Source organism: Nerophis lumbriciformis, linkage group LG01 (genome assembly GCF_033978685.3).
Source record: "Nerophis lumbriciformis linkage group LG01, RoL_Nlum_v2.1, whole genome shotgun sequence".
Classification (NCBI taxonomy): Eukaryota; Metazoa; Chordata; class Actinopteri; order Syngnathiformes; family Syngnathidae; genus Nerophis; species Nerophis lumbriciformis.
Genome location: NC_084548.2, coordinates 43,639,929 through 43,653,729, shown reverse-complemented (window position 1 = coordinate 43,653,729; position 13,801 = coordinate 43,639,929). Strand labels below are relative to the sequence as shown.

Sequence of the window (13,801 nt, the reverse complement as noted above, 5' to 3'; positions counted from 1 at the left end):
GTCAAAAACTAATGAACATTCCACTTCAAAAGAATAAATATGTCATAAGGTTAGTGTTTTTCATACCTACCATTGTTCTCTGAATACTTTCACTTGATAAAACATTTTCTACTATGTCTCCCGGCTGGCCTAAGTCTGAGCTTCCCTGCTTAGACTGCGGCCCCCGCGACCCGACCTAGGATAAGCGGAAGAAGATGGATGGATGGAAAGCATTTTCTTGGACATTCCACAATACAAAATAATAAAAGTATGTACTATGGTTCCAGTATTGGATTAATATCTGTATCGGCCAATACTCAAGGCGCCAGTATTGGTACTGTGTTGGAAGTGAAAAAGTTGTATCAAGACACCCCTAGGAACAGCCATCCATTCATTTTCTACCACTTGTCCCCTTCGTCCGTGACTCAAACCTCGGTCATTCAGCATGAAAGATGAGCATTTTAGCTACCGAGCTATCAACCCGGTAGGCAGCTCTTCTCTTACTGCTGTCAGAGAGTGAGGTCTACCAATGTACACAAGGCCCAGCCACATTGGCTGACCTCTGTTACACATCTTCACAAATTATAAAACAGCAACTAATCACGTCCATGTTGCCGGACAATGCTTGACTAATTGACTTGAGACTTGTTGATACTTAAACCTTAGGACCTGTTTGAGACTTGAACCAAGTGACTAGAGACTAGTGCAGATCGAGATAACTAAAGGGATACGTGCATGGCATTTGGACAAAACATAATAAATCATTGTTCGCAAAGATGAACACGGCTGTAATGTCCATCATTGGTGGTCCAGAGAACCCGGAGGAGCAAGACCTCCACAATTTGGCGCTCAATCTGGCTGGACCACCGAAGGCGGGAGAAGTCAACCCCCTGACGGCTCTCGCAGGCGTGCTCGCAGAGGTGGCAGCGAGCAGCCGCCAACAGTGCCAGGTCCTGCGGGCGTTGGCGGACCAAATGGGCGAGGCACGGCCAACACCGACAGTCGTCACCATACACCGCATGGGGGAGGAAGAGGACCCCCATGCCTTTTTGGACATTTTTGCGGCCACAGCGAGAGCATGTGCGTGGCTGGAGGAAGAGTGGGGGGTGCGGCTCTTGCCGCTCCTGACGGGGGAGGCGCAGAGTGCTGCGCTCAGCCTGCCGGCGACCTCCACCAGAATGGACTTCGCGGACCTGAGGAAGGCAGTGCTGGACTGGACGGGAGGCACCGCTGAAGAGTACCGGCGCCAATTCCGGTCCATGCGTCTGGGGGCGAAGGACCGGCCAATCACCTTTGGCCAGCGGCTCAAGGACGTGGCGACGTGCTGGCTGCAGCCGGGAGAAGGAGATGGTCGGCTGCTGGACCACATCATCCGGGAGCAGTTCCTGGAGGCGATCCCGAAGAGGACGGCCGACTGGATCCGGTACACCGGCCCCGGGACATGGCAGTGGCGGTGACCCTCGCCGAGGACCACCTGGCCGTCCACCGCGAGGGACAACCGGCATCCACAACGCGTGGACAAAGCGTGCAACTGAGACGTACAACACGCGGACAGAGCGCGCGACAGGAGGAGGGGAGAGGAGAGCACATTCCCCAGCATCATGACCTGCGTGACCATTCTTCTGCTCTTTCTCCGCAGGTCCCGGCTGCTGCCTTCAGAACATCTCCCGCGCAGACGGCCCCTCAAATGCTTGGGCAGGCGTGCTGGAGGCGTGGGCGGCCCGGTTACGCGCATCAAAGGGACCTCAGCAGGTGGAGGTGGGGCGCGTGACCCGGGTGGCCAGCCCTTCAGTGCCCTCCCCCGGCCCGGGTGAGACGTACGGTATCAAGGTAATGATACAAGGGAGTACATACCAGGCGATGGTGGATTCGGGCTGCGGGCAGACCATGATCCACCAGAACCTGGTTCGACCCGGGGCTTTGAGGCAGGCAACACGGCTAAAAATCAGGTGTGTTCATAGGGATGTGCACGAGTACCCTATGGTGCCAGTAGAAATTTGGTATGAGGGACAAAAGCATAGGGTCCAGGTAGCTGTAAGTACGCACCTCTCGCACCCCGTAATTTTGGTCATAAATTGGCCGGGGTTTAACCGTTGACTGACAAAATGCGTGGGGGTGCATTCACGGCAGTTCTCAGTGGCGACGCGAGCCCATCCGACACTGTCGAGCGGGAACCGGCGGAGGCTTCGCGGGAGGCCCCCCTAGCCCCCCTACTGGCACCCTTTGGAGGATTTTCCCCTCGAGCAGTCCATTGATGAAACTTTGCGCGCGGCCTGGGACCAGGTGGCTTACATCGACGGTCAGCTGGTGCGCCCGGGAACAGCGCGGGTATTCCCTCACTTTTCAGTTATTAGACATAGATTATACCGAGTGAGCCGTGACACTCAAACAGAAGAGGAAATCAAATCAAATCAAATCAAATCAACTTTATTTATAAAGCACATTTAAAATTTACCACAGGGGTAGCCAAAGTGCTGTACAATGAACAGGTTAAAAGATAAAACGAGTAAAACACAACACAAACAGAACATGATGAAAAATAAATAAATAAAATAGAATAAATAAAAACATAAAAACATAAAAACAGGTTCACAGCAGGTGTATTATGGGGCGCCATTGCAGGGTCACCCAGTTGTTGGTCCCGAAACGCCACCGGGAAATGGTTTTCCAGGCTTCGCACTACAGTCCCATGGCTGGCCACATGGGGTATAATAAAACACTCAATCGGGTCATGGTCCGATTCTATTGGCCGGGCATCCGGGCAGACGTGCACCACTGGTGTGCTGCCTGCCAGGACTGTCAGCTGGTGAACCCGGCGGCTGCCCCAAAGGCGCCCTTGCGCCCATTGCCGCTCATTGAGGTCCCCTTTGAAAGAATTGGTATGGACCTCATTGGACCATTCCACCCAAGCACACGGGGATATCGCTTTGTGTTAGTCCTGGTGGATTACGCAACGCGCTATCCCGAAGCAGTACAACTACGCTCCATCTCTGCATGTCAACAAAACAGTAAGATAGGTCAGTCAAACGTTATTAATAGATTACAAACGGGCGTTCTGACAACTCTGTTCACTCCCACAATGAATAAACAGCTGTTTTATTATTTTCCCCGAGGTAAAGTCAGTGACGTGGTGTTTTGTTTATCTTTTAACAACAGCAAGGTATAACATGTAGTGCAACATTTATATCACATAGTGGAGGGGAACTTTTCCCTGATTCAATAAACACGTAAAAAACAGCGGTACTGTTACGGTAAATCAAATGTTAGAGCAATCACAATATAGTAACACTCGAAATAGTGCAGCGCAATAACAATATATCAATAACTCAACGTTGCTCAAACGTTAATGTCACACAACACAACACACAAAATAAACACGTAAAGCTCACTTTATGAAGTTATTCCTCATCCACGAATCCCTCGAATTCCTCTTCTTCAGTGTCCAAATTAAACAGTTGGGCGAATACGGCATCCAACATGCCCGGCTCCGTCTCGTCGAAGTCGTCATTAATGGAGTCAGTGTCGCTGCTGCTCTATTCCCGTGTACTACTGCGTGACTGATCGTCTTAAGTTTAAACTCTGCGTCATAAGCGTGTCTCTTAATAGGAGCCATTTTGGGGTCTTTACATAAACAAAACAAATGGAAATCAAAACGGCACGCCTCGCGCAGTCATATATCCCAGCATGCACTTCTTCTTCTACGGGGACGGGGAAAATGAAGTTGGCGGCTGCTTATCGTAGAAGAAGAGGTGCTTCTTTTTCTACGGGGGAAAAAGAAGTTGGCGGCTGCTTACCGTAGTTGCGAGACCTAAACTTTATGAAAATGAAGTTTAGGTTTGTTGTGGCTCAATATTGGTCCATATATAAGGCGCACCGGATTATAAGGCGCACGGTCAGCTTTTGAGAAAATTGGAGGTTTTAGGTGCGCCTTATAGTGCGGAAAATACGGTATATAAAGTACTCACAAAAAGTTATGGTTATTTGGCCTTTGTGTGAAATTTCAGGTTGAACCTTCACAGGCTGTAGTGTATTACAGTAATAAATTTGACAAATGACTTGAGACCTGCAAACGTGCTCCAATGCAAACGTACTCCTGTGAGGTCTACTTGTGTGTCTCCAAGTAAAAACAGTGGAAGGACTGTTGTGTGGTAGAGGACTCTAGTGTGGGGTGGAATTTGCCTGAAATAGCTGAGCATGTCAGTAATCCGTCATTTCACTCGCTGATCCCAGTGGCAGCAGTGCGTGAAATTTCCAGTCTTCAAAACGACTTGACGCTGGCGTTTTTTCTGACTGAACTTCACCGCTGGTCGCCATCAGTTGAGTGTGCAGCTAGCGGATATTAAGGTCTAATGAGGAGTACGCGTGTTTTTAGAGGTGAGGGAAGGAAGGAGGGAGGGGAGAGTCTCCAAGTGCAAAGCCTGAGTAGTAGCAGTTAAAATGTGAGGTACGGGCTGCGTCTCTCCTGAGGACATCAATTTCTTTTTGCAGTGCCTAAAACCTGCGTTATCATGGAAAAGACACACTTCAGCATCCAGTGGTTGATGTTTTTCTTCCTGTTTTATGTGCAAGAGGGATTATCAGGGGATTACTCGGCTCATCTTGGACAAAACCTCCTATTAAAGGTGAGGACTATTTTCCTTTATGCCATCCCGGATAACCGCAAACAGTATATTTCTTGTTAAATGATCACTCATCAACTTTTCCAGATAACAAAATCTGTGATCAAACATACAGCAGTAGAAGTTGTATGTTTCCCCATACAGTTTCCACTAATAAAAGTTGTGTTTGCATTAAATAGCCAGCAATGTCCCGGATGTGTGGTAATGTATTGACATAGCAATGACTTGTGTGCCAAATGAACATTTGAAACCCACGCGTTCGCCCTCCCGCTCCCTGTGTACAGCGAGAGTATTTATTTCCCCGCCATTCATGAATGGTTGTGATTCATGGCGCACAGAGCCAGACTGTGGCCACAACTTCAAACATATACCCATCATTAGCTGTCTTCTTATAGCTCCAAGTTCACCGTGTTTTTCTTCCAACTATTCTCATGCTTTCCTTGTTTCTCTTGCAGAGAGGAAAGCGTCAAAGCAAACCAGCCAAACCAGTGGTAAGTTTCTATGTTTATGCCATAAATTGCAAAGCACTGAATTGTGTTTATTGCAAAGAATACTTATGCAGTTGCACACACATTTATCTTTCTCAGTGGGGTTTTTTTTTGTTTCTTCTGTTCATTCAAAAATCTAATTAAAATCCTACGATAAAGTTTAAAAAGTGCCCCTGCCTGCAGCTAAAACACTTAGTAAAGTAGGACCTGCCTAAATTCCAACATGCTGGGCTGATGTGGCCGCATCCCAATGCTCTGCAGGGTTGTAGTGTTCTCTGGCCAGTGACCACAATGCTCTCAGCAGGCGCCAGCATGGCCCACGTAAACAAGCAAGAGGGTAACAGGAACAGTGTCCATGTGGGGAGTCGCTTTGTGTTGTTTTGTTGAATTGTTAGAGGTAATCGGAGCATTCCCTGACATGGAAAAAGAAGGACAAACATGTTTCTGTGTTTGGGACACAGTTGTTCTCAGGCCTCATGTCACTGCTGGCAGCTTACCAACACTGTGGAGTCATAATAAACATCCACCCATCTTATATTGTCCTCATTATGGTCACGGGTAAGATGAAGCCCATCCCAGCTGACTTTGACAGGGTACACGCCATCAACATCTTCTCCATATTTTCAGGGATAAATGTCCGTTGCTTTTAGTGGCACAAAAGTTGGCTGGCGCTTTCAATATGGTGCCGAGTCTGCCGACTAACATTGGTACGCTTGAACTGCCTCGTTAAGTCGACCATGGTCAGTCATAATATTGATTATTTCTTCAATTGAAAGAATATCATCCACTTCTTCCTCAGCACATATGGAGGTTAATTTGTGTCTTTATTACGAAAGCTTTTTTTCACACTGAATTCCATCCATCCATCCATTTTCTGCCGCTTATTCCCTTTTGGGGTCGCGGGGGGCGCTGGAGCCTATCTCAGCTACAATCGGGCGGAAGGCGGGGTACACCCTGGACAAGTCGCCACCTCATCGCAGGGCCTGAATTCATGTAACTTAATTTTTTGTGTTTGAATTTTACGGACTGAATTTTTTTCACATCAAATTATGCTGACAATTTAATTGAAAATAAATTCAGTGTTTTAAAATTCAGTGTACAAAAATTCAGTGTAAAAAAATTTGCTGCTTCAAAATGCAAGACTCACTCGGTAAATTAAGCAATTGATCCTGTCTCAGAACCAGCCAATGAGGTGTCAGGTTTGAAGTCACGTGACACAGGTTTTGCAAAACAGCATAAAAAGGGCAGTTAACTGTGCTACCTGGGCATAGTGCAATATAATTAACATTTCAATGCGGCCTGTTGGATATTTTCAAACTATATAAAGTATTCCAATGGTTAAAATCTGGACTTTTGAGTGACATACGAAGCTTCATGCAAAAAAGGCACAAACCCAGTGGGGCAGAGTGGGCGAGGCTTGTTTACAGAGCAAAAAAGCCATAGGGAGGGTCAGACGGAGGCAGAATTCTACAGCAAAGTTCTGCAGAACAGTATTATATCGAATATGTGGATGTTTTTTACCCTTTGCGATTATGTTTTGCCGTGTTTGTTGGTCTTCCTCGATTATAAAAGATGTCGATCAAGGAGGGGGTCTATTATATTCTCAATATCCAGTGTTTTATTGATTATAATTCCATCCATTTTCTACCGCTTATTCCTTTTGGGGTGGCGGGGGGTGCTGGAGCCTATCTCAGCTGCAATCGGGCGGAAGGCGGGGTACAACCTGGACAAGTCGCCACCTCATCGCAGGGCCAACACAGATAGACAGACAACATTCACACTCATATTCACACACTAGGGCCAATTTAGTGTTGCCAATCAACCTATCCCCAGGCGCATGTCTTTGGAGGTGGGAGGAAGCCGGAGTACCCGGAGGGAACCCACGCAGTCATGGGGAGAACATGCAAACTCCACACAGAAAGATCCCGAGGCCGGGATTGAACTCACGACTACTCAGGACCTTCGTATTGTGAGGCAGATGCACAAACCCCTGTTCCACTGTGCTGCCCATTGATATTGTAAATCCCACATTCTATATTTTTTATGTACATTCTGACTGTCATATAATTCAGTAAAATAACTAAAGGTCATTCCGTTTATGAGATGGTCTGTATAGATTTTTACTGGAAAAAGACACTTGAACATACATACAGAATGTGGGATTTACAACATTAACTATAAACAATAAAACAGTGAATATTGAGAATATATGAACATTGCTCCTCCACTGCAGACCACCTCCTTGATCGACATCTTTTAAAATCAAGCAAGAGCAACAAAGATGATTGACAAACATGGCGAAAAATAAAGGCAAAAGGATAAAAAAAATATCCACTTATAATACTTAAATATCACTTTTCATATGGTCACCATAGTGTGTTGTTCATCTAATAAAGACCAAACTGTGTTTTGTGAACAATCAATCAATCAATCAATCAATCAATGTTTACTTATACAGCCCTAAATCACGAGTGTCTCAAAGGGCTGCAGAAGACACAACGACATCTCAGATCCCCCATCAGGGCAAGAAAAAACTAAAACCAATGGGATGACAATGAGAAACCTTGTACACCGAGTGGATCTAGCGTTATATTGTGAGAGTCCAGTCCATAGTGGATCTAACATAATAGTGTGAGAGTCCAGTATTCCTCCCTCCATGAATGCATTAAAACATGACTTCTTCGTTACATTTACCTGAACATCATTATCAGTGTTACCAACTCCTCAGCCAGGAAAGTAGCTATTGGCTGTCCTAAAAGTCGCTAGAAGTCCCTAGATGACGTCATTGCCTCGTTTGCATTATTTATGGAAATGGACACTGTAGGAGAGATACAAAAGTGAGTTTAAAAAATGATATTCATGATTAAAACTCCAGATTACTTTTCTTCTTTTGCTTATTAGTTGTTTATAATACATTTTGTTCTGCATTTATCAAATTTGATCAATTTTGGGTTGTGATATTTACTAAGGAACCATGTCTAAGAGTGGCTCATTAACATGAATGCTGGAATTGAGACGTCGTAGTGATTTATATTAGCCTGACACACATGACATTGAAGAAATATTTACATATCGCTCTTTAAAACAAGGCGAAAACAGTGGCAGCTTTGCACATGTATGCACTTGCATTTCATTTGCATCTGGGTCTCCTAGCTCTGCACTGACATGATCAGCTAGCTAGCGAGATGTTCAACTTTTGTCACAGAGAGACACAGAGAGACACACAGACGATTTCGAGGTGAGTTAGTGACAGAGGCGGTGTACAGGAGACACGTTAAATTAGGTTATTTATTTAAGTGTGACACTAAAGAAACATTTGCATTTAAAATTTCAGTCAAAACTTCCGGCCAGGAACTCGGAAATTCCGACACAAATGGAATGCACGTTAAATTGTGGCTTGTGCAGCCCTTTGAGACACTTGTGATTTAGGGCTATATAAATAAACATTGATTGATTGATTGAAAAGTCCAGACGCCAAATGCACGAACCTTCCTGTGAGGTTCTCCGCTCTGTTCGCAGCACCAGCTGACCGGCAGCACCGGTCACTGCTCGTTGATGACGCTTTCACGTCAGTCTCCAAGACCCAAAAAAGTCCCCAATAACAACAGCAGAAGTCGCTGGATTCTTCACTAGTAGCTGTTGACCAAAACAAGTATTGGAAAGTCGCCAGTTTTAGCACAAAATCGGCGAGTTGGCAACTCTGATCATTATCGAGCACCATCTGCTGGTCACATTGTGTATCACAGTCAATTTCGCTGCATATCATGATTTTGAAGCTTTTATTAGTATATTGCACAGTACAGTACATATTCCGTACAATTGACCACTAAATGGTAACACCCGAATAAGTTATTCAACTTGTTTAATTTTGGGTGTTACCATTTAGTGGTCAATTGTTTAAGTCAGGGTCCAACTTAAGTTGATTCATGATCAACTTACCCTGCAAAAAATGTTCTATAGAATTTCTAAAGAATATCTCTATAGAATTTCTAATGAACTTTAGGACTGAAGTTCTATAGAATTTCTAAAGAATATCTCTATAGAATTTCTAATGAACTTTAGGACCGAAGTTCTATAGAACAGGATTCTAAAGAATGGTTCTATAGAACAGGGTTCTAAAGAATGGTTCTATAGAACAGGGTTCTAAAGAATGGTTCTATAGAACATGGTTCTAAAGAATGGTTCTATAGAACAGGGTTCTAAAGAATGGTTCTATAGATCTCCTCTAAAGAATAGTGCTATAGAAGAAAGTTCTAAAGAGTAGTTCTATAGAACAGGCTCCTATGGAATGGCTTTCTGTGGAATACGGTTCAGAATGATGTAGAAATGATTGGGCAGGCATTCTACAAAATCTGTGGTCTAACACTGGCAATGGAGAAAGACAAATATTGCAGTTGAATGAATGTTGACTTGTATTTATTATATACATGTAACTCAAATCTTGACGTAATAAATAAATGTCAGCAGCATAAATCAACATGATCACCGCGCTTCCCCGACTGTTAGAGACGGCTAGACGTCCAGCAGAATTTGTTTCTGAGGCCTTCTTTTTTTCCCATTTTCTGCGCAATGTTCAGTTTCACTCCAATGATTTTCTTTATCACATTTGCTTCACTTGAGGGATGGAGCTTCTTCACAAAATCTGAAAGATCAATAAAATATACCAGAATTAGTGTCTGCAGACACCAAGACACTAGCTGTCATGCAATGAGTTACACTATGGCATTTTTCAGCTCGATAAAGAGAGTGATGTCTATCATTTAATCAATGCAATGGATAGTCAACACACTGCATACATTGCATATCACGCGTTTCTATGCTGTAAGGCACTTGCACTGCTTGACGCACACAAAATCATATGTGGTGCAATCATGCCAGGCTTTACGAACTGCAACAAATCTGTATCAAATTCTGACAGTGCATGTACACTATTCATTAGCTATATAGAAAATCCATTCAGTGTGTGAAATATTTTTCAAATTATTTTCAGGATTTCACTTTCTTGTGAATCTTGTTGTGTACTTGATGGGTGTCCCCAATGGCGTTCGAACAATCACGAAAGTGCATTAATAGAATTCTAATAAAAATATTTAACTTCAATCTGATTGAAACCATATCCACATCGGGAAGGGGATCTGACACATTCCCTATCTAAAAGTCGTTCACTTCTCAACTTGCAGCAGAACTCACGGAAATTCCCGACGCTAGTTGTTAAATAGTAAGGCGGAGAATGCCGATATAAGATATCAAACGAGAAAAAGGTGTAGATATCCGTGCGCTGCGGTTTTTGCTTTGTCACTTGATGTTGGTTTCCGACGAGATCAAAGCTAATGTGACCACCCATGCCTATAAATCTGTCAAAACGAACATCTCGCAGTCAATTCATGGACCAAGCAGACTGGAAGCTATGGATATCTATACTTCATGCCAAACGATCACGGAACGACTTGGAGATAGGAAAAGGGTCAGATCCACTTCCCTGATGTGGATATGGTTTTAATCAGATTGATTTAACTTATACTCACCAATAATAGCAGACACTTTCTTGTCATCCAGTTTTGGTTTCTCATGCTTATCCTTAAAAGCATTGGATTTTTTTCCTGTCAAGCTGCTGTTGGCCAGCTCCTCTCTGGCAGAGCGACAGCAGGACGTCGAGCTGATAGTATTGTTGCCTGACGTGATAAGTCGTCCATCTTCATTAGCAGGCCAGGAAGTCCTTTAATAGAAAAAAGTACATTGTGATGCAGACACAATAAAAAAAAAAAATACATTAATAACATGAAGCTGGCGATATCCAAACCGCTCGGCTCTAACCCCAGCTATCATAATGTAAGGGTATTTTGATAGGAATCTTGTTCAAGTCAAGGGAAACATGGTAAGGAAGCAATCAAAGATGAAAAATATATATAACCATATATATTAATTCATCCTGACCACGCGAAGATTTAATATTTGTCGGTCAAGTATTAATCAGATATCCAGCTGAGACAAAATATCAAGAAGGAAGGGACGTAACTCTTGCTAATATAAGAGAAACACACAAAAACGGACGGACAGACAGACAAACAAACAAGTACCATATGTCCTCCCCTTATTTAGAGGGGAGGACATCACAACTTAGGATGTTGTATATGCAACAGTTCTGAAATTATTCCAAATCATAAATGGATTTTTATTGGAAAAAAGGGGCATAACTCTGGAAAATATTGTCCGAGACGACTCATTTTCGATAGGCTTCTTGTTACACTAAGATAAATAGATGTAACAAGTTTGGTTTCCGTACATGAAACGATTCTGTAAATATTGCGGTGACGGATGGACAGCCGTACATGACGACAATACCCGTAGGCCAAAGTTAGATGAAAATACAGTAATAAGAAAGTTATTTCATACATCGACATGTAAGCATATTTTCCATCAACCTATGATAATTACAATAACATACTTCTAGAATAAGAAAACCTACCTTCAACAACCCTCAATGCATCTCGAAGGGATTTGTTTTCCTCTCTCAACTGGAGGACTTCCTTCTTCAGGGATTCCATTTCTGTACATGTATCTTTCGGTGAAGTTCTTCCCAGCTGAAAATGTCAAAATAGTAAATCAAATGAAATAATTTGTATTATGATTAATTTGGGCGCTCATATGTTTTCCGGAAGCAATTTGTCCTGGATACGGCCCTGACAGCACCATATAAGTTTTACATGTATAAGCAACCTTGTAGGCACATTAATTTGAATATGCTACATGTACATGTAGCAGTAAGCCATTCACACAGTAGGCACTGTTCATCAGGTATTTGTAGTGTTATTTTCATATAAGTAAAAGTATAAACTTGTGTTTTAAACCAGTTGCCAGGGATGCAATTTTTACGTCCTCGATTTCAAATGAATGCTAGGCACTTGTGATTGTTTGCCTCGAGAGGGTGCTTTGATTAACCAATAAAATCCTATTCTATTCTATTCATGTACTCACAGCAGCAAGTTGGGCCTTCAATTGTGCCCGAGCATCATATCCCACAGCTGTACGGCTTACTTTCCTCTTTTTCTTCTGAAAAATCAAGATTAACAAGAAAACGTGTTCAGTTCTTTTATATGCCATTGAAGTGAAGAAATATGTTTGCAGAAATGATAGATTTTCGAGTACATGCAGAAAGTCTGTCAACACCTCAATTTGTCTTGAATATTATTCTGTCTGAGTTGGTCGAATTGAATCAAAATATTCAATAACTTTAAAGCCTACAATGAAACATGATTTGATTAACTTTTATGATAAAGAAAAACTGACAAGGTACTTCAAAAGTATGGGATTGAATCCTACAAAACCTCACACAGTTGAAACACCACTGAAATAGTGAGTGAGTGAATTAACGTTTAACGTCGCTTTCAACACTATTTCGGTCATATCGCGACAACACCACTGAAATAAAAGTACCTGCTGTCTGTCAGATAGAGTCTCCTCAACACTTTCATCCTTGCTCTCACTGTCTGATGACCAAGACTTTGGCTGTTTGTTTCTCTTGCCTCTGCCATATTCCAAATCACCAGTAAGGGGTACATCCTTGCCATCCTGAGCGGCTTTCAAATATGGCGTCAGTTCACGTGTGTCTTCTGTGTAAAAACAAATATGTGCCACATTAAGCTAAATTAAACTGTACAGTTAGTCATACATTTCAGCAGCAGATTGTTATCACTAAATTACTTTGGTATACCTACAGTTCTGATGATTCAGAAATTCACCTCAGCGAGAAACAAATTTCACCTTACTTTCCCTTATTTACAGGCTTACAGCCATATTAAAAAATTGTCAAGGTTAAGTCTGTACTATCATGACAATCACCTCAGCATTGCAGATTGAAACATTCAGTATACCAGGGCTGCACTGATGAGAAATTACTATCAATCATGGAAGAAAAAAAATTATATTAATTAAATTTAACTTTACATAAACAAAGTCGAAAGTTCAAGGTGTAAAATCAGAAGTACATTAAATATATCTATATTTATATGTACTTCTGGTAAAACGTATACTTTTTACTGAATTGAATTGAAAAGTTTTCAACTGTTTATTAATTACCACCAAATCTCAGAATTCTTGCCACGTATTTGGTTTGTGACTGCTTCCTTCCTCCTGCTTTGTTGAGTGGCCATGGAACTTGGACTTCTTCATCACTGTCCCAATTTTCTCCATTCATCTTCTCTCGAGAACCGCGTGGTTAATATACTATATTTCGTCTCGATGATCATCCTCCCCTTGCTTCCGTTTGGCGACCTGACTGGGGGCCAAACTCCTTCTCTGTGTGATCACACAAGCCTGACGTTACAAACAATGGAGGGATGATAATAATAATAATAATAATAAAAATAATAAATGAGGCTAGTTTTGCTAGCTCACCATTTCCGCCCGTGCCTCGAAGCTGCTGTTTGGCTCAACGTTAGCCCGCTTGTGACGTCTCGCATCGCGCCTAGAAGACCCTAAACCTAAATGTGATGTTTAAGCCAACAAAGTTACCGTCAATGAACTCCGACGTGACTTGGGCAGCTTAGAAAGAGCGAGTGAAGTCAACATGGACGTTGTGGCCGCCATCACCAACTCAAACTGCCCGCGAAATCTGCTTTGCAACTACGGCAAGCGCGAAGGGGAAAAATAAATAATTTAAAAAAAAAGTTGATTTGAAACATATTCGCACTTATTAGTGTCGGATATGAGAAACAT

General features: G+C 42.8%; 1 protein-coding gene across 2 annotated transcripts in view; it reads left to right on the top strand.

Moving 5' to 3' along the window:
- Positions 1–4,410: 4,410 nt before the first annotated feature.
- itih6 (inter-alpha-trypsin inhibitor heavy chain family member 6) overlaps positions 4,411–13,801 on the top strand; it is a 36,684-nt gene continuing 27,293 nt past the window's right edge. For both annotated transcript variants that reach the window (XM_061982764.1, XM_061982756.1), the window contains exons 1-2: positions 4,411–4,601; positions 5,054–5,089. In XM_061982764.1, coding sequence (XP_061838748.1) covers positions 4,488–4,601; positions 5,054–5,089 — 150 coding nt within the window. In that variant the 5' untranslated portion in view covers positions 4,411–4,487. The remainder of the gene's footprint in view (positions 4,602–5,053; positions 5,090–13,801) is intronic.